Source organism: Pimephales promelas, chromosome 13 (assembly GCF_988280905.1).
Source record: "Pimephales promelas chromosome 13, fPimPro1.hap1.1, whole genome shotgun sequence".
Taxonomy (NCBI): domain Eukaryota; kingdom Metazoa; phylum Chordata; class Actinopteri; order Cypriniformes; family Leuciscidae; genus Pimephales; species Pimephales promelas.
The window spans coordinates 22,596,241-22,618,064 of NC_142781.1; the positions used below are offsets into that span (position 1 = coordinate 22,596,241).

The 21,824-nt window shown below is 39.5% G+C and overlaps 1 protein-coding gene across 7 annotated transcripts in view; it reads right to left on the minus strand.

Moving 5' to 3' along the window:
- sipa1l1 (signal-induced proliferation-associated 1 like 1) overlaps window positions 1-21,824 on the minus strand; it is a 76,944-nt gene that overhangs the window by 14,196 nt on the left and 40,924 nt on the right. For 5 of the 7 annotated variants that reach the window (XM_089118645.1, XM_089118644.1, XM_089118643.1 and 2 more), the window contains 11 exons: window positions 14,399-16,108; window positions 13,768-13,898; window positions 12,818-13,006; window positions 11,880-12,054; window positions 10,923-11,026; window positions 10,220-10,377; window positions 5,054-5,633; window positions 4,179-4,453; window positions 2,483-2,773; window positions 2,201-2,350; window positions 1,890-2,014 (listed from right to left, as the gene is read on the minus strand). In XM_089118645.1, coding sequence (XP_088974771.1) covers window positions 1,890-2,014; window positions 2,201-2,350; window positions 2,483-2,773; window positions 4,179-4,453; window positions 5,054-5,633; window positions 10,220-10,377; window positions 10,923-11,026; window positions 11,880-12,054; window positions 12,818-13,006; window positions 13,768-13,898; window positions 14,399-15,890 — 3,670 coding nt within the window. In that variant the 5' untranslated portion in view covers window positions 15,891-16,108. The remainder of the gene's footprint in view (window positions 1-1,889; window positions 2,015-2,200; window positions 2,351-2,482; window positions 2,774-4,178; window positions 4,454-5,053; window positions 5,634-10,219; window positions 10,378-10,922; window positions 11,027-11,879; window positions 12,055-12,817; window positions 13,007-13,767; window positions 13,899-14,398; window positions 16,109-21,824) is intronic. The other 2 variants (XM_089118642.1, XM_089118646.1) reach the window with 2 other exon arrangements.

The following is a 21,824-nucleotide window of genomic DNA, read 5'->3' on the forward strand; positions in this document are numbered from 1 at the left end:
AGGAATGGTCTCTGATCCTTTGTCAGGTGTTCTCCAAACTCATCAGGCATTATAGGAGAAGACTGCTATAATGGAATAATTTTAAGGTCGTAAAAGTATTTAATAAAAGGTGGCAAATAATTGTACCCAACGGGTTTGGGAGAAAAACATTTATTTCATTATGTGATGTTCCCCCCACTTTCAAGTATTTTACTTCATAGGACAAAACAATGCAGATTATTTTTTTTACAGCCATATTTGTAAATAATGATTTTGCAAATAATTCTGACCAGCACTGTAATTCTAGGCTGTGGTAACATTTACAGCACGGGTCATGAGGTTTACTGGGCCAAATGCTCCGATGTGTTTTGATGCGTTTCGTGTGGGCTGGACCCTGCTATTAACATCCGAGTTTCCGAGATGCCACAAAGCGGACAAAGCAAGAGACAGACAGACACAGTGGAGGTAGCATAAGACTGCCTACAATTCCTGCAGTCTTAAAAAAAAAAAAAAGTAATATTCCTGTCAAAAATAGGAGACATTTGGAGAAGCAAAGGAATGAAAAGAGGAAGTAAGAAAAATATGCAGAAAGGGGGTGGTAGTGTGAGTCACAGCACATTTGGACCTTGAAGAGTGAGAGGGTGTGTGTGTGTATGTGTGTGTGTGTGTGTGTGTGTGTGTTGGGGGGGGGGGGGGGGGGTGCTAGAGGGACATAAAGCACTGCTTACACAACCGTACCAGCAGGAAAGAGGAGGTATTTCTGTCTTTGCTTGAACCCATATACAGCATGCTGTTCTGAGACGTTTATGTTTGCTGCCTTTCACTGGACACAGCTTACTTTCAAAGGCTATGCTTGATCTATCGAGCGCTCTAAGGTTGACCACGGTTATACAAGAAAGAGGTATTCAGGGGGAGGGAAGGATCAGATCATCTGCTGTGTGCGAGAAGACCAAACTGAGCCGAGCTGTGGGCAAAAACAAGTGTGGCCCAAAAGAAAAAGCAGCAGTCAATGCCAGGTGGAAATATGGTATAACAAAACCACATAGCCTACAGCATGGCACCGTAAAAAGGAGTTTCATTGCATTGGTTTTCATGCTAACACATCTGTAATGCGTTTCCCTGAGCTCTTGGGTTAAAACAATGTGTCACTTTCAGTGTTTTCTAATGAAAGCACTTGAGAAGAACGACTAGGTTTTTACATATCATCAAGTGAATGTGAGTGGTGCTGGCTTGTGTGGCGGTGACTATGCTAAGGTGTCGTGGGTGGTTGCCGGGATATTACCATGCGGTTGCTAAGGTGTTCTGAGTGGTTACTTACTGGCCGAAGTCAAAAGAGCCCACCCTCAAGTCCCTTTGATATTCTGATCCTCATATGATTAAATTAATCAGAATAAAATAAACTCAAATCAAAAGCTTGTGAATGAGAACTGAATAAAATCTAATAATCTGCATTGATACCCATTGAAAGTGATTTTTTACTCAAGTTTAGCAAAAGCATCTGATTTAAGAAATGCTTGAAATTGGCTAAGAGGAGGTGGTGTTACTGTTAAAAAAGGTACAATTTCTTTTTTGTGTCTTGAGGGTTTTTGACTGGCATTTGAATGGTTTTGATGAGTCTAGAAGCAAAGTCTATAATCATGATTCATTCAAATATCAAGCACAGAGGGCCTCTAAACCCATATTCCAAGCACTATTTGTGTCATCATTTGCTTAAAAAAGTACATTTTTGAACATACACAGTCATTCTTCTGTTCTGAAGATTTGTCTTCATTCATTCTCCTCAATATTTCACTGTTAATAGTTTTGTTTAGCTCATTCATTCACTCCTGCAGTGCTTCCTCATTGATCTCCTCCTCCCCACTTTCTCAAATATCTTGCATTTAGCCTCCTTCCATTCAGTGTGGTCTGACCTGACGGTGGTCTGTCAGAGCTGTCCTCCACTCTGGGCCAGCTGGGGGTCGACTTGCTACTGCTTCCTCCCTCTGCCACCATTTGCCGCTCCGCTGGGAGAGGAGAGTGCCTGTTGTGTGCAAATCTATGTAAACATAAACATGTATACGCTTGTCAATCACTTGCATTATTTTGCGATCGATGTATCTTGTCATTAAAACTAAAGCTGTGTGAAAGCTTGAACAGATAAATGAGGGGGTGATTAAGGGATGGACATTTAAGTGCTCAAAAGAAACCAAGGACGAAGAGGGGGTCGACAGTAGAGGCTCACCCCTCAGGCATGGACTTCTGCCTCCAGTGAGCAGAGCCTGAACCTGTGTCACTGGAACAGGAGAGGTTACTGGGGGAACTGCGGTTGTGGGGTGAGCGCCCCAACATGAGAGAGGAGGTCAGGGCATAGTTCTCAGAACCTGGAGACATCCTGAGAGAGGTAGAGAAAGAGCGATAGACACAAATAAAGATAAACGAGACACAGGAAGAACGACAAAAAAAAATGAAGGGGAAGAGTAACTTAACAAAAGCTGCACTCCATTAAAGCAGCTATCGGACACACCTTTTAGGGTCTAAGGGTCGGCCATCACTGGACACGCTGCGGGGGATGGCAGCAGCTCTCTCGGGCCGCTCGGCAGAGAGGGTCTTGCCCATGCTGGCCCCCAGGCTGACGGCACGGTTCGGGGTCCCACTGTGACTCTGAGGTGAGGCAGTGAGGGACTGCTGTGGGCTGGATGAGGTGCGCTGCCATTTGTTGTTATTGCTCCGGAAAGGAAACTTGTACTCATATGAGCCGCTCTCATTGCTGCCCTTGTATTCAACAACTGGCATACGGTGCAGTTCTGAACAGCCCCTATAAGATGATTTGGTAGTTAGTGGTAATGAAGAGCACTTGACTTGATCTTGAAGGTTAAATGAGGCATTTACACTACTGTTTAAAAGTTTTTTAATGCTTTTGAAAAATAGCGCTTATGGCAGCCTCACCAAGGCTCCATTTAATTGGTCAAAAACACAGTAAAAACTGTAATATTGTGAAATATTAGTATGATTTAAAAAAAATATATATTTTTAATATATCTTTAATAATGTAATTTATTGCTGTGATTACAAAGATGAATTTTCAGCAGCCATCACCCCAGTCTTCAGTGATCACATGATCCTTCAGAAATCATTCTAATAATGTTGATTTGGTGTTTAAGCAGCATTTTTTATAATTATCAATGTTGAAAATGGTTGTACTGTTTAATATTTTTGTAGAAAGTAAACATTCGAAATTATTAGAAATAGGAATCTGTGTAAAACAATAAATGTCCTTAAAGTCAATTATGATCAATTTAAAGCATACCTTCTGAAAAAAAGTATTGATTTCTTAAAAAAAAAAAAAAAAAATCTTATTAACCCTAACATTTTTATTGCAGTGTACATCTCTTTAGTCTTTTCTATCTTGGCAGGAGATATACATATAATTTGTGGAAATGTTACTCAAACCTGGTGCACTAAATTTACTATATAACCAACCAACTAAAATAAATAGCATTCTCTCTGTAAGGCCTATAAACTCCCAGGCTTTAAAAACAAAACTTAAATATTACATTAATTAAAATTGAAAGTCTGAATCCTGTTTGCCACCTTAATTCACATTCAGGAATTAAATTATCATTTAAAAGGCATTCTCAATTCAATTATCGATGACGCTCAACTACTGAGTACTGAATATTGTAATTGAATTCAAATTGTAAAAACACAGGTCAAAAATATGTGCCTGTATTGGGGGTCAGGCATCACCTATGCAAGCTAACACCTCTAGTGGCTCAATTCTTCATTTTTTCCTCTTGTTTGTTTCTATCTAAACTAAAAACTGACACACCTCTGTATCTTCTGGGTTATAAACAAACAATCAAAATGGAATTGGTAGGTTTTCTAAGGATAATAATAATGCACCACCACTGTAAAAAGAAAAAGAAGAAAGACAAGTGAACGCAAATAAAAATCCGGTGTGTCAGATGATTTGTAGATCATTATAACCCTCAAGTTGGCAATGCGCCTACAGGCAAGCCTAGACTGGGAAGGCGGATCTCATCTATTTTGGTTTGCATGTGTGGGCACAAAGGTGCAATGTTTTGTACTGTTGTCTTGTTACAAAACTTGGAATGACTGGTTTACTTTTACTATCTGACAAAAATAATTGCTACTTATTCACCAGGATTCAGTCAAGAAATAATGAATCAAACCATTAACTGATATACTAAAAGACCAACCTGCGTGGTGTGGCGTCCTCGTGGGGTGGTATGATGACAACTTTCACAGTGACTGAGGTGCGGAGCAGGTCTATCATCTGCTCGTGTGAAAGTGTTGCCACAGCCACCTTGCAAATTTCGACCAATCGGCTGCCTTGCCTCAGCCCCGCTTGCCAGGCATAGCCGTATGGCTCCACCTCTGCAACTATGCCTTCATAGTTAACGTGAAAGCCAAGTTGGCCCAGCCCATTCCTCCGCAAGGTCATCTCAGATGTTTCACAGCCTTTAGTTAGATGCTGAGAACAAACGGGGAGACTGATATGACTTTTCTCGATTCTAAAGTAGTTTTATGCAAAGAACCACATCCTCCATTAAGGACCTTATCAAAAAGGGGCAAAATGGATTGGAAATGTTTATCACAAGCAATTGAACCCATCTGCAAATCAGGATCAGGGCTTTTTTTTCTCAAAGTATAAACTCTGTTAATATGTTTCATGACTTTGATGGAGATCACGAGCATTCAGTTTGCCGAGTACTAGTTACCATGGCAACAGCTCTTGCACTTGAAGAGTGACATAATGGGCAGGGGGCCAAATCAGGAGTACATTCAAGCCACTGCACAGTTATGCAAAGGCTCTCTTATACATCCCATTAATTCACACGATGAAACATATACAACACAGCCCTCAAAACTACTTTGAGCTTTTTCCAAATCCTAGATGACTATAATCCCACTTGGGCACAAAACAAAATGATTAAAAACCAAGAGACAAGCTTTCATGTGCTGAGTCTGACTGAACGACACACTTAAAATTCCTTAAATTTAGCAAAACTATCAAATAAAAAAATTAAAAATAAAAATTCATCTGTCATGATACCTGCAACTCCACACTTACCTCTAAACGTTTCACAACCTCACGGAAGTCTTCAGTGTTGTTATTGATGGAGCGCAGGGAGATGTTCTCTCCACGTTCATAGTAGATCTTCATGGAAGCAGGGCTTCCCAGGGTCCAACCAATGACATCTCGGACAGCACAGTTAAAGACAACAGCCTTGGCTTCTGGGTCCACCAGCACTAGAAAGTCATTTGAAATGGCCAGCAGGGCCTCCAGTTCTCCTCCGGCGCCATGGTCCTCGGCGTGAACAGGCCAGGTGATGGCTCCAGGGCTACGCAGCTCCGCACCAAGGTACGGCCGGGTCTTCTCCTTACGCTTGTGCGCCAGAGAAATGAAAGGAAATTTGCCAGAGGGATCAATAGGCGTGCTCGTAACGTGGCGCTCTGCCAGGTCCCTCAAGTACTCCTGCCGTGTCCGAGTGGCCATGGCGCGAAACTTGTCTGACTTGTGGGCTGCATTTTCAGCGTTGATGACCTTAGCCAGAAGGAAATCTCGAAAGACTGTAGACTTCGGGAATGTAGCATCCTCAGGAATAGGTGGTCCAAAGGCAGGTACATCTCGTGAGCGAGCCACTGCCACACTGTGAATGAGGGGGTGGAGATAATGGAGGGAAACAAGACGGAAGATTTCAAACAATGAGAAAAAATTGCTCATCACCTGCCCAAGGTAATTGCTAAACCATTCTCAAACTTCCCTAACGGACCTTATGTTTATGCATGAGCAAAATTCATTCCAAAAACAATGTGGCTGATAAGGAAATTATAAAAACTTAGAGTCAAACTGTGAAATGAGTCAGAATGGACATAAAATACTTTGCCAAATGGGAATGGGAGGAAATTACCAAAAAAAAAAAAACAGGGATGGCTATAATGTTGTTGACTACTCCACACAGTGCTAGAAAACTGTGTGGAGTAGTCAACAACATTATAGTTTTTTCAGACCCCTCATATGCAAAAGAAAAACATTATGAATTCAATTGCAATTCTGAAGATCTTCAAACCTTTCCTCTCTACCTTGCTGCTTCATATCTCTCTCCCCTGCTTTTTTTCCTTTCACTAAGCCTCTTGAATGGACAGTGAAAGCTTTCTGCTCTGTCTGGTATGCTTGGAACTCACAGTACGTAACTAGCCAGCCATAGCAGTAATGAGGCTAGACTAAAGAGAGCCACAAGCCCGTTTTTTCAGTGATACTGGAGGAGGAAGACAAAGATTACTTCGAAATGTTGGTGAGAGAAAGAGAGGGGTCAAATAAAATTCTGCTGTCTGTGCGTGGGCCTGATCTGTAAAAACACTAAGGGAAAACATGTACGTGTGTGGTAGAAAAATGAGCTTGCAAATTTATCACAACATAAATTACTCTCCCGCAGTACCAGCAGCTTTCTGAAGTACGGACTGAGATGAATAACTTGTTGATATCTAATTCAGTCATATTGTTTTTCTTTCTTTGCCTGCAGGGACAAACAACACAGTCTTGATTAAGACCGAGGCTGGAAATCAATTGTTGCTGGTTTGATGCCCATGAGAGGAGAGCCTTGAGTTAAATCACCTTTGTTCCCAATAAAAAATAAAATAAAAACTCAAAAATATATTACACAGATCTTTTATGTACATCATGGTAATTATTCAGATTTCATATTTACTTGATACTCCCAGGTACTTCAAAAGAACAGGATTGTATTGCTATAGAACATCCCACCAAAAAAACAGTAATTTTTTAACTGCTTATTTTAAACCTCTCTCCTTTAATAGACATTAAAGGAAAGAGTTATTCCATGTTTTTGTGTTTTTACATATGTTATTGCCAAGTGATGAATAAAGACTTGTTAAGAGTTGTAAGTGAATGGTAGGCGCTAAACTGCTGCAAGTGTTAATGGGATGCGCGTTTCCCACAAAGTCCACAGTCACTTGGTATCGTTTGAAAGATTCACATCTCATCTGTTTTTAAACATGGTACTCCAACGCACTTCAAAGAATAGGATGGTATTACCATGGTGCAGGTCCCAAAACCATGGTATAACCATATCCCAAAAAATGGTGCCATTGTAGTAAAACATATAACATTTACAGTTACCATTGCTCTATTGTTATTTTTAATCTCTCTTCATATTTTCTGTTTAAGCATTAAGAAGTCCAAACACCCAGAATTGTGCTTCACCAATGGCACACAAAAAAAACAAACTCTGTATGAGAGTGCGGACAATAACCGTAATCAACATTTTTCAAAAGCCAGAATAATGCAGTGCATATTCCATCCAAACATAATCCACTTCTGGGCATCGAGCAGTTATTCAGTAATGACTAACAGCAAGCGGGCTGACTTTATTGTTGCAGCCGACCCCCTTGGCTTAGATGGAGAGGCAAACTGGATTACATATCTAAAGTATAAATACACAGTGTGTGGGTTGGTGGAGCATCCACTGCCCACAGCAAGGAACCAAAGAACCTCCACACAAGCAAATAACACCCTGACCCACTCAGAAATACACAGGTGTACAAGCATCACATACACAGAGTAGAGTTCTCACACAATGTAAACTTGTTGAAAAGATAAACTCTTTTTGACACACTAATTCCCAACATGATGGATACTAAAAATCAACAACTCTGTGTAACATATTTGATCATTGCTTTAAGAAAAATACTTTCTGTAGCTACAATAACATTTATAGGTTTGGGCTCAGTCAGGTTTTTTAATGTTTACCAAGGGTGCGTTTAACTACAGTAAAAACAGTAATATTGTGAAATATTTCATTCAAAAAATAACTGTTTTCTATTATAATATAATTAAAAATGTAATGTATGCCAGTGATGGTAAAGCTGAATTTTCAGCAGCCATTAATCCAGTGCCACATGATCCTTCAGAAATCATTCTGATTTGGTGCTGAAGAATAATTTTATTATGTTTCCCTTAATCAGTTGTGCTGGTCAACATTTGTGTGGAAATGATAACATTTTCAGGATTCTTTAATGTATAGAAAGTAAGCATTTACAGCATTTATTTAAAATATCTTGTTCACAGAATCCTTGTCACTTTCTTGTTCTTGCTGAAAAAAAGTATACATTTCTTTATGGAAAAAAAAAAATAATAATAATAAATACTGACCCCAAACTTTTGATGGGTAGTACTAGTACACTAAGAGATTGATCCACCAATTTATTTGATGGATTCACACTAATTTTATTTTATTTATTTTTTTAAATGATAGGTTTTAAATATTCCAGCTACTAATTTTAAGGGAAAAATACTAAAGTCTGTAGATTCCATTACATGATTTAGACTCTGTCAGACTGCAACGTCACAACAATTTATTTTGCTGTCACTGTAGACCCTACGGCAATGCAATAGTAATGCAGGAAACACTTCTGTACAGACTGACTAGGAAAGAAAAAGAAAAAAAAAGCAGTTTAACAACTTCCGCTTTGTACAATATTACCATCTACCTTAACATTTCACTGGTGGCTGTGAAGTCACCTGTCAAAAGGCCCCTAGAGAACAGTAAACCACTTCAGTATACCCAAAAGCAGCCAATAAAACAACAGGAGCACATTTAAATTATTAACTCGGTCCATAAACACCTTTAATCACCCTTCATACCAGTATTTTACCTTTACACAAATAAACAGCCACGCTACACAATCACAAATGAAAACCCAAGACCTGCTGAACCCACCTGATCCACTTCCTGAATTCCATGCCAATTCCTGTCTAAACAGTCCAAGCAGGTTAATATAGCAAGAGTGGCCAGACCAGAGGAAAAAATTCAAGCTCACAAGAATTGAGTTTGCGGTTGAAGGGGCTACAGGAGGAACGGAGGGAGGGTGTCCGTCAGGGAAGGGGGAGAGGGTTGTCGGGTTTAAGCGACAGGCCCTCATCAAGCCCCTCTCGGGAGAAGACAGTTGGCAAGGGTGTGCATGCAGCCCTCTCGTTTGTTATGTGCTCTGTTTAGCTTATTGTTCTCAGTCTGGGCGGGCCTTTGTAACTTCTGTACTTTCAGAGCTGAACAGAGAAGAGGCTCCCAACTGGGTATAATTAAGATGACATACAATGAGGCCCATCAGCAATTATAACCTCTATTAGTTTCATGAGGCAAAACAGAAACCGAGCAAGCAAGAGAGGGAGCGAGAGAGTATACGAGTGAAAGATTAAGGGAGCAAGTCACAATGAAGATATCAATGATCGACATCCTATTTGAAGCTTGATTGGTTCAGATAAGCACACATTTTGTCTTTTGTTTGACTCACAGTAGCACTTTCAAGATTGAACTGCAAGCAACGCAACGATCAACAAATCCTTCTGATAAACAGCCCCCAGTAGGCATGAAAGAAATTAAGCAGGCCTAGCTCATTTGAAGTGGTTAAAAGCAGTGCTCTCCTGGGTAATGTGCTGTACGACAAGAGTAATAAGCTGGCCAGAGGACATCAAGCGAGAACATAATCCACCGCAAGCAGGAAGAAAATCCTTTTCTCCAAAAATAAAACCAAAAACAACCCATGTCTTAGATGTTAAGACAGGGAAAAGATTCCTTTAAATTCATTGGCCAATGGTTTTATTTAAAATATATTATATATTTTATTAAATTATATATAAAAATATAAATGAAATATTATTCTTGTTTTTATTACAAAAAAACTTTCAACTTCAACTAGGATACAAGTAAACAACCAGTCATGAAATCAAAATTGTTGTTGAAACCTCAGCCTATCACTATTAAATGTTTATTTAAAAATGTACAATCTCTCTATTCCGGAACAAGGGGACCAAAATACTGATATTCTGCACCTGCACTGATCTTTTTGTCCAATCAAATCCTCTTGAGAACAACAATAACAACTCCTGTACAACCCAATTGAGTCAGATATTTAAAAAAAGTTACAATTCAGTTAGAGAGTCAGATTAGTAACTGCTGTGGATTCAGTTAATGATGTTTTTTTTTCATTTTGTTTCATAAAAAATAAATAAATAAAAATAAAAAACAGTCTTTGTTTCATTACTACACTAGTCCACATTGGTAACACTGTATCATACAGTGTCGAGTACTTTTGCTGCCACAGACTGAAGATCAGTTGATGCAAAACACATCTGTCCAAAAATCCTTGGTTACAAATGCCTCATTTTGGCCTATAGCAGATGAAATTTTATTGCACCTAAAATTACAATTTGACTCACCTGTAGCAGGCATTTTCAGAGCACGGGTTGAGCACTCGAACAACCACAAAAACATGCTGAAAGTGTGAGCGGATGTTCTTGGGACTAAATGGCTTTGCTCCAGGCTCTTGGAACACGATTGTGACAATGTCGTTTCCAATGTGTCTTTTCCTTAGCAGCTACGGAGTGCAAACAACATGAGTCAGTACACACTATCATTTCGATGTTTGGGGGAAAGTAAGATTATTCAATGTTTTTGAAAGAAGACTTTTATGCTCACCAAAGCTGCATTTATAAAAAAATACAGTAAAAACAGTAATATTGTGAAAAATAATCTACGACATCTACTTGAATGTATTTTAAAATGAAATTTTCAGCAGCCATCATTCCAGTCTTCAAATTTGAATGATATGCAAGATCATGTGACACAAGTGCTCAAAAAACATTTATCATTTTCAATGTCGTGCTGCTAAATATTTTTGTAGAAACCGTGAAACGTGATGAACAATGTTTAAAAGAAAAACATTTATTTGGTATATAATATTTTTGCAACATTATAATTGTCACTTTTGATCACTTCACTAGTATGCATCCTTGTAGGATAAGAAAAATATAAATTACTTAAGAAAAAAAACTTACTGACCCCAAACTTTTAAACAGTATGTGATAGTTTAAAAATAAAAGTAAAAAGTTCAATTATTGCACTAGTAGTAATACAGCTTACCTGCTGTTTGTTATTGGGAGTGTAGGGCAGCATTGTAGACACGTGGAACATGATCTCGTAGTCTTTAAAATTTGTGTACAAAGAATGTGTTCCAGTGGAGTCCGCTGAAAAAAAGAAGCAGCTCATGTTAGCCTTTCATATACCGCTTTTATGTGACCACCTGCAAAAGGATTTCCACTTTGACTGAAGGGAACATACAGTCTAGAGCCTTTGATCATCCAATCTCATTTATTTAATGCTCCTTGACTTGTTAGGGCAAAACATGGCTGCCGCACTTTTATAGGACCCTTTTTTTCTATTGTTCACAAACAGGATACTGCAGTTGCTGCTCTGCACCATGGCCAGAGACACGAGGATACAAACTCATCTTCTCCTTAGTCCCTTCTTCCTGATCTCGGTGCTCCACCTGACTGTGAAACCATGTCCTAATCCGTCAAGCTGAGATCAAAGCTTCCTGACACCTCTACCGCCCTTTCTCGACCACACTACAGGGCGGAGAGAGGGAATGTCAGGGGTAAGATGTCAAGTCTGATAAATGGAATTAAAAGCATGCTTGTGATCAGAGACGATATTCCTCACGGTTACAGGGGAGAGGTGGAGCATACATGCCAGGCACGGCACGCATGAATGGGTCTCAAATATGGGCTATGGGATTCAAACTACAGAATGGAACAGGAGGTAATGGTTAGTGTTTAGATCCATTCCCATTTAAACATGACCTCGGATTGTCAATAAACCGCTGACAGTGGAGGAACATATTTAGAACAAGCTGCAGGCTCATTTGAGTGTGATCCAGTTAGAATTAATTAACTAGCCCTATAAACTACTAGGCTGACATGACAGGAGACCAGAGATTCAGTAAGCATTTTGGCCCTTTAGCTACTTGCGGGTTTAATCACACAATACTGCTTTTTAGGATTCAGTGGCAATTAAACAAACCTTCAAGATAAGACTCACTTTTAGTGTCCAGTTGGGCACGGTACTTGGAAAAACCCTTAAGGCGCACCCTTTCTCCCAGCAACTGCAGGAACTCTTCTAGGGCGGGACCTGCTGCCTCATTATTGTACATCTCCTCCTCGCTGCTCTGGCCGGCTTGACAGTACATGATTCCCACTTTCAACTGAAAACTGAGCTGCACAAGAGATAGAAAAGAAAGACCATCAACCCATGAAAAACAGGAGTAACGATAGTAAATATTTCGGCTGCCAATTTAACGTGCAAATTAAATACAACTAATTATTTAAAATATGTTTAAATTTTAAAAAGTACATTTATAACACAATGGCAAACAGCATTTAACTCTTTAAAGCCTGCAGGTGAAATAACTCTCACAATCGAGACTGTCTATTGAAAGTTTAGAAAGTTTTTATTCTATATTACATTTATTCATATACAAACTTTGATTTTATTTCAATATAAGGTAGTTTATTCATAAAGGAACCTTTTAATTTTGAATTTGGTTTTATGCCAGAAGAGGATGCAAAAAATAAATCATAAATAAATATTATAAACACAAATGTATACATATTAAATATACATAATATGATTATATTTTGATTATGATTATATACAAGAAACAATATTTAGTAAAAAATACAGATTAATGGTGATTTATTAATCAGCATATCATATAATTACATTTTTAAAATGATCTCTTGAACACATTGTATACTTTATTAAATTTAAAGCCATAAAGAAAAAAAAATCATATATAAACCTCCTTTGTATGCATATATTTGTTTATTTATTTATTACATTTTTTAGGTGCAGTGGAGGTAAGGATGACTGTAAGGATACGATTCTTCACTTGTAGCTATTACCAAAATTATAATAAAATTAAAGAAATGACTTGTTGAGTTGATTGACAATTGTAAGCGAATGTAGGATCATAATACCCCCTGTTCATCCAGTTTCATCAGCTGCTCTGTGACCTTCGGTGTGTTGAGAGCAAGTCGGAGGCAGTGAGCATTGAGCTCAGGTACGAGGTAATCCAGCACCTCCTTTAGAGGCAAGCCTCGAGCCAAGCCATGCTTGGAGGTGGAGGGCACAGCATCTTCCAAAATTGAGCCCCGTAAGGTTGTTAACTATAGGTAGAATGGTTAAAAGCATAACAGAGAAATGTCTTTATATTATTGATTCAGACATGTGTGGGAATACATATACAGTATCTGTATACATTTGTAAATTACAGGTGAGACTCAATAGGTGGGTGTTTAATATTGGTATAAGAGATGATGTTCAGAGAAAATTAGTACTTGGTACTGCAGAACCCAACATACTATTGTCTTTTAGTACCTGCTAATTATGATTCAGAGATCTCGAATACTTAAAAAGGTGCCGTAATGAGTGGTGCAAAAGTTTTATACTAAGCTAACCCACGTCTGCCCACCTGCCATTCTCAAAATAGCAGTGGAAAGATTGCCATGTTGGGCTATGCGTCACCTTAGTCACAAAGCTATTAAGGCCCATCAGAATGCATGTGAATCATAAGAGGTTGCTATAAATGATGCCAAAGGCAGAGGTCACATGTAAAGAGCCTTTTTTTTGGTTATAATTAGAGAAATGGTCGAACCTTCATCCAAGCCGCGGTCAAAAGCAGTGTGTGATTGAGAAGCAGTATGGTGACAAGCCAGTCAGGGCACAGAGGGATCTATGCCGAGCACTAGCAGAGAGAACTCGTCTCTAAGCATGTTATATAAGATAGCAGTGGGCGTCAGACCTGGATCTCACACACTGCTAACTGCTTTGAATTAACTCTCTCAGTTGCAGGCACAAGGATTCATGTTTGATTCAGATGCTACAACTATATATGTCATTGCATTTGATGGGTTGAATGAGCACTCACCTCGCTGGTTCTGAAGATGATTCTGTAGTTGTATTGCTGGCCATGCTCTTTGTGATCCTCCAGTTTTTCCCGACGCATACTGACAGCTACAGGTCCCAGTGTCTCATCAACACCTAAGTAGTTCCAGTGCTCTGTGGATTTTAACATTTTTTTCAATTAATGATTAATTCATTTAAAAACCAGCTAAAATATAATCAACTGCAATAACAAATGATTATCGATAAACACAAAATTTGCATTAGGGTCCCATAATAAATAGCAACAGTTGAATGAATTATTTAATTAGGGCATCAATAGATTCAATACTTCAATGCCGATAATTTTTTATTTTTTTTTACTTTGTATATAAAATAAAAATAAATCAGGAAGTGTTAGTTAGGTCTTACAAATCATGTAGATGCTTCATCTAGCAGATTATGTGGACACCAGTCTGAGGTAGATACCTTTTACTTTTGCATTAACTTTTAAGCTTGTTTTCTTTTATTTTTATTTATTGTGCTATGTACAGCTTATTTTAAAGGTGCTCTATAAAATAAAGTTTTTTTTATTATTGCTACTACATCAACCAAACTGCCTGAACTGTTGAATATCAGCACATAAATCTTACCAGTGCATCAAGGGTAGCACTCACCTCTCAAGTAAAAGTACTTCCTGTAATAATATGCACCCAAGTCCACATGTTCAACTATGTTGCTCTTTCCACGATCATGGTGTAGACTTTTGCCATCCTTGGGGGATTCAAGAACAGCCACCCCTGCATTGCTGAAATGTGTGTTGGGAGCCCTTTCAGGGGATCCTTCGTCATCTCTTGAAGAGCTGGACGCACCACTGCCAATACTACCTTGCTTCGAAGGGCTGATGTTCCTCTCTCCTTCACCGCCAATTTCGTTCCGGAAACACGGGCAGCTGAGAACCAAATCATTGCTCTTGTCATCACCAGAGTCAAGAGAAGGCCCATCCTTAATGTTGAGCTCTTCCTGGCTGCCGCAAGGGGAGCTGTAAGCCCCGCTTTGGGTGGATGAGAGGGATGAAGTGTTGGAGGCAGAGGCCGCGGCTGCAGCAGAGGCACCAGTGGTGGTGTTCTTCCGCTTAACAGCACTTTGCCGACTCTGCACGACCTCGGTCAGGTCAAACAGAATACTCTGGACATCAAAGTGTGCAAAACCTTTCTGGCAAACCCATGGTTTGGGAGGGGGACCCATATCGTCAGACTTTCCATCCTCGGCGTCAGAACCTGCACGTGATGAATCACCTTCGGCTTTGACGCTACGCAGCTTGCGGAATATGGATTCACCACCCGTCTCCGACTTCGAACGCCTCTTCATGTGTTTTTCTCTTTCTTTCAGACGACTGGCGGGACTGCCGCGAAGAGGACCAAGAGGTCCATCAGGCAAGTCAAGGGCAGTTTGTTTATGGGCTACTGTAAGTAACTCGCTTAACTTTTCAGGGGCAGGGCTGCGCTGGTCCGGAGCATCTGTCTGATAGCCTTTGAGCATATCGAAGAAGCTTTCGCCAGACACGCCGTGCTTGTCGATAGATGAGGTACTGCCGTACTCTCGATGCATGGGTGTCCATCCTGAAAAAGACCAGCCTTCGCCTCCATCGCCGTCCAGTTCACTAATGGTGATGTCGCTGTTGCTGCGCTGCCGTATACGTCGCATGCCCTTGCGGGGTGATCCGAGATAACCATCGGGTGAGAGGAAGCGATTGTCTTTGCCTTTACTATGCATTTTGTTCTTCAGTGTGTTGTGAATGTTACGCAGCATAGATGAGTCCTGAGGGCTGATCAGGTGGCCGAGTTTGCTTGACAAGTTACTCTGGGCGCTTCCCGTGGTGGTGGAAGGGGAATCCGTCTCCACCGTGATGTGCCACACCCCACCACCATTTCCTCCCCCTCCACTGCTTCCTCCACTGCCGCCATCTTTCCTGGGGGGCCAGTCGGCAACCCGTGCTCGAACGCCCATTTTGGGAACTCCGGGGGTGCCAGTCAAGTGTGTGCTCTCGCTGCGAGGGGGAGGAGCACCACCATTGGGCAAGCGCAGACGCCGAGTATAAAACTCATCTGTGGCGGGAACAGAGCCGCCCACAGAGCGTTCGGTCTGTGAACGCTTTAGACTGGTCATGGTACGGCTAAGTGGCGGAGCTCAGCACTGGAGCATGCCCGCAGTGTAGCTGAATTAACGAAGCTTAGGGAACATGGGCAGCCACTCAGCTGGAGAGGCCAGAGAATGGAGAACAGATAATAGCAGGATGAAAGTGAACTTTAAAGTGACCCTGAATCAGGCATGTGTGGTGACCATTATGTGATCAGACCTTCCTCCTCTCATCCCGTTATGTAGAACTGAAACAGAGAAAAATGGGCACAGTATAAGTATCTAACAATCTCAACTGCTATCTTGATAATTAAAATAAATTTGTAAACAATTAAGAGGTAAACAGAGGGGCCGTGGAAGGCACAAAGGGGAAACCCTTTAAGATGCCAACAACCACAAACAGCACACAACACAATGGAAATACTTGAAAAAATACCAAGTGCCTTACTTTTGAGTGTTTTTAAAACTTGTGAAAGCTACAAGAGTGACATAATTCATGTCAGACAACAAGGATGTTATTTTACATGCATTTCCAAATTTTTTGAAATCTTCATAAGGAAAAACACAAGCATGTTCATTCTGAACAATCTGAATCTATTTTTTTGATTTTAAAAAACAAGGCAACAATTAATGAACAGAGTTCAGTGTGGCAGGTCTTTAATTACAACACTGTTCATAAACTTGGCTGTGCCAAAGGGCAGAATACACCACATGAACAAATCAATTCCACTACCGTTGTGGAAAGGCAAAACACTACAGACACAAACTAAATTGACTGACTAGATATCAGCAGGATGATTTTGAGTATGATACAACGAAGCAGAAAGCATAGATGATCAAAAGTAATTCAACAACTTAAAAGGTTAGTTCACCAAAAAATGAAAATCTCTGGTTACCAGAGAACACGTCAGCAGCGTCTTATGTCAGCAGCGTCACAGCGGACAGAACTGGAAGACAATACAATTTTTATTTTTATTGCTTCAAAACATTCTAACTAACCCACTGATGTCACATGCACTACTTAGATGAAGTCTTTATTTCCTTTCTGAACAAGAACAGTATACTGTACACGTTTTCAATGGAGGGACAGAAAATTCTCTAAATCGGACTAAATCGAAATATCTAATATCTTATATCTAATATCTTAAACTGTGTTCCGAAGATGAACGGAGGTCTTACAGGCTTGGGACGACATGAGGGTGAGCATTTATTAACATAATTTTTTGGGTGAACTAACCCATGAAGCAAACTGCTACCCACCCTAAAGAACAATCCTGGTAACACTAGAAAAAAGTATGCCTGTTTTCTTATTCTTTCAAGTTGCCATGAAAATGACAATTCACACTATATAAGACTTGCATCAATTTCAAGTGGTTCTATCTAAGGAAACACTTGACATACTTACAAAGTGAGCTTTAACCTAAGATGACCAATTATTACACCCAAAATCAGACCTGGGCTGATAGTTAAACAGCTTAAATATAAAAACAGCAGGTGGCACTGCGTATGAGGCCTCACTGCCAAAATTATTATGCAGATGAACATTGTTCCCATATGACAGGAGAAGCTCTGAAATGTCAGTTTCCTTGGTTTCCTGGCAACCGTCTGCCAACTTTTGTGGTGCAGAGCAGCGGTGCTGCTGGGTTATCCTTAATGAGAGAGCAGAAGCCCAATGACAACATTTACCTACATAATCTGCCGCAAGCACCACAGGAGAACAACCCTGGGGGGAAAAACCCACAACGTAGACACTGTACGTTTATACTATGAATATTTTGCGCAATGAGTTAAAAATAACAACTGCAAAAAAAAAAAAAAAAAAAACACTTAGAATGTGAAAGCAAAAATTATGCTCATTACAATAAGGGCAAAACAAATGACCCAACATTGTGTGTTTAATGACAGCATGTACCTAAGGACAGCAGTATTACTACAGAGATATTTTATCATAATAAAAAAAAAAATCTCTTCCCAAATAAGGAGGCAGACTGGAACAAGAGACAAATCCTACTGATTCACCTGACATTTTGAGTTTATGAATCACATTTGTATTGTAGACTATGTGCTGATGAAAATATGAGAGAACCTTCCTGCAGGTGAGTCCTGACCTCCCGATGGCTGGAAGGGGCATGTGAAGAGCCGGGTGTGGCGGCACACTAACCCCAACACACACTTGCACAGACTGCAGATGAGGTCATGGGTATTTCCAATCTTTGAGAGAGTGTTTTTCCTGTCTGCTTTTACTCAGAAATGGTGCTGTAATAAATTTCGGAGGTTGCAGCACAGGTGCTTCTGTAAGGCTAAGAGGAACTCTGAGGCTTAGTCATACACACAGCTGCCAAATTATAGCCCAAAGAATGACAGATGGGGGCAGCGCGGCCTGACAGATCCCATGTAGCCAATTAATGAGACGGATACCTGTGACGAGAGAGCCTGTGAGCAGGGCAGATTTGACTAACACGGCAATGAGAACTTTAACTCTGAGAACAAATCTCAGACAAAATGTGACCTTTTATAGCATAAGTCTTTCTCAGAAAGAGATAGTAATAGAAAATAACAAAGCTTTAAATCACCATATAAAATTATATTTGAATATAATATAATGAATAAAGTATCAAGTATTAAATATCTGACTGACCCCTAATTTTTGAACGGTATTGTACATTATTAATATACAATCTGCTACCTATAGTAACTATTTAATGATCTATATAACATTTAGTTCAAGTCGTTGTCAACTTGTATCCTGAAGCACCCTTAAAGCCTAGTTCACACTACGTGATTTTAAGCCCGATTTAAGCCCGATTTGCAAATCGTTGAGTCGCCGACAAGTCAGGGTGTTATCGCGTGGAAATCGCGGGCGATTAGCGGACGATTAACGCTCGCCAATCCGTTAGTGTGAAAGAGCCAACAACGCATCAAAGACAGCTCGCAGACACCTCGCAGACAGGTCACCGAGCTCAGAAAAATATCTAGCATGCTAGATATCTCGAGCAGCCGCGCGACTCAATCTCAGTGATGTCATGAGTACAGCCAATCATAGCAACGCATGGGTTGAGGACACCAGGTAAATCTTACTTATTCTTTTTTGCATTTTTTTTTCTCAGAGCAGATCGTCGAGCAAACAGTGTGCAGCACTAGTTTCTGTCTGACATCCATATTCGCGTGGTGTGTTCTTCTCTGCAGTTTCGCGTCATTTCTGGTTCGTTTTATTGCGTGGTTTTTCGTTACAAAACATGGTTTCTAGACCAGATAGAATCGTGTTGTTGTCAACTCGTTATTTGTTTGATTATTTTCAGGATTTAGACCGTACTATAGTACTGAAACAGCTCTCATTGAGTCACAAATGATTTGCTCTTATCATCCGATCGTGGTTGTATCTCTATGTAGTGCGTTGTTAACTCGTGTAGTGAGTTACCTCCTGTTGTGGATCAATCACGTTGTGTTGTGTAGTGTGAACAGCTAAACAACTTGAACACTCATGATTTCACTGAGAGCAAGTCATATAGTGTGAACTGCACAGTTTAGCCCGACATTTTAAAATCATGTAGTGTGAACTAGGCATAAAGGGTTAGTTCACCCAAAAATCATGATGACAATGCAATATTTAATAAAGTCATAGTTTTTTGTTATTTTTCGACAAAAATGTATTTTTGATGCTTCAAAACATTCTTACTAACCCACTGATGTCACATGGACTACTTTGATGATGTCTTTATTTCCTTTCTGGACCAGGACAGAATACTGTACGTATTTCAATGAAGGGACAGAAAACTCTCGGACTAAATCTAAAATATCTTAAACGAACGACATAAGGGCGAGTCATTAATGACATCATTTTCTTTTTTGGGTGAACTAACGCTTTAAGAGAATCCTCTCAATCCAGGCATGAACTAACACCCCCAGCTTTTTAAGTACTAAACTAATTGCTTTGCACTTGACAAATTGAATCAGGTGTGTTAGCTTAAGCTGGCAAATGGTAAAAAAACATTCTGTCAGGGTGAAAACAAATGTTCAAATATGAACAACTGCAACAATCGTGTGTAAAAGTGTGCTGAATGAATAAAATAAAACAGTTGCAAGGTTCTGCTTTAAAATACACACAGGGCTACAAACCTTCATACAAAAAGGTATTTAAAAAAAGTCTGTTATTAAAAAGAACAGTATGGGAACAAAATCCACCCTCTCTGTGATCTCCAGAATTAATCTGTTTTTATCAGCTGTGCCTTTAAGAAAGGCTCGCTTCATATGTGAAACGAGCAATTGCGCTTTTTTCCACTAAGACAAAGGCTGTAAATTTACTGTCAGTTCAAATATAGTTTTAAATCCTCATACTTCATTAGCACCCTGTTTGGAAAGCCAGCATCATCGTGACAGATTCATAAAGTATAACAATCTCCTAGAATGTGGTGCATAAACGGTTAGCCAGACTGAAATGAATAGAGACCACATAGCTTTCTCTCTCATTACCTCACTGTGACTGGGTGGGTCAAGTTTCTGATAAACCTATTGGCATTAATAACGTGTAATGTTAAATCATGTAAGTATCAACCATCACAATGATACATTCATTTGTGTGACGTTGTCACAAAGATGAGGAACGAGATATTTTGGGTTGGGAATGAGGTTCTAAATCATTTTCACAGTACATTAAGTACATTACATTGTTATTTATTTATTTTAAATCTTCATTATTCAAAACCTTTAACAAAAAAAACCTTAAGATTTATTGAAAAAGCAAAGGAGTAAGTCCCAAAAATGTGATGGCTGTCATTAAAAAAATGTAAGCTTTCCAACCACAAGGAAGGAATAAAGAACGTCTGGAGGCTTTTAGGAAACGCGGCACTGGGCTGAACTCACTGAAATCTTTATGTAAAACCAAGGAAGAAAAACAATAGTGTTGAACACACAAGAACAATTCATATAATTGCAGCCTTTCAGATGAATGGACAACCGCTTTTAGGCAAACAACATCCTCCACACAATCTCAACAAAACTGCAGAGAAGAGGGTATTTTTGTGAATACTTTTTTGGACCTTTGAAAAGAGAAAATTCCTTATTTATTTATTCAAGACCCAATGCAAAACCAGTGCAACTATAGGACCCTATGATTACTGAGATGCAGAACAAAAAGGGAATAGTGTCCAGTCATTAAAAAAGACATTTATTTTTTAACAAGAAATGACAAAACTTAAGTGCTGTATACTTAATCAAATCGCAATATGGACTAGTGTCTGTGAATATCAAACTACAAAAAGACTGCTATTTAAATAAGAAATCTGCTTGTTCTGCTTGTCTCTGTGTGAATGAGTGGTGCAGTTGTCTACTACACACACACACACACTCGAGCATCTGATGCTGTTTTCAGTGTGCTGTCTCACTATACGAAGACAATCCACATAAACTTTATCTACGAAAGTTAAAGCATTTCACCATTTCTTTTCATAAGAACTATTGTTAAAGAAACACATAAAATGAAAACTCTTGATTCCAACCAACCAAAATAAAACTTTGGTTTCATTTTAAGAAATTACTAAAATGGGCTATACGCACGCATAGGTTCCGCATTTGACGCAAGGATGCTCGTCAGTTTCCGGTTGGGGAGATTAAAGCGGAGGAGAAGCGAGGAAAGCAGAATTATGCGGAATTAAGCGGAGTCTTCAATATTTACTGTCCTCCTGTCTTTGAAACAAAACTTTCATACGTTTAGGTGTAATTTTATATATATAGTTATGTTTATTTAATATAATTTTAAAAAGAAGCATAAACACAACGAGGGGTGTCTGTTTTGTCTGTTTTTGTGACTAACGTTTCTTTAGTAAAACCATAGAGTATAAAATTCAATATAAATTCTCGGTATTGCATTGGACTCTATGATCGCCTTCACACCTTCACTGGAAATACCGCCAGGCATAGAGCCCATACTTTACTATTATACAGTAGAATGTACTGTACTCTTCAGTA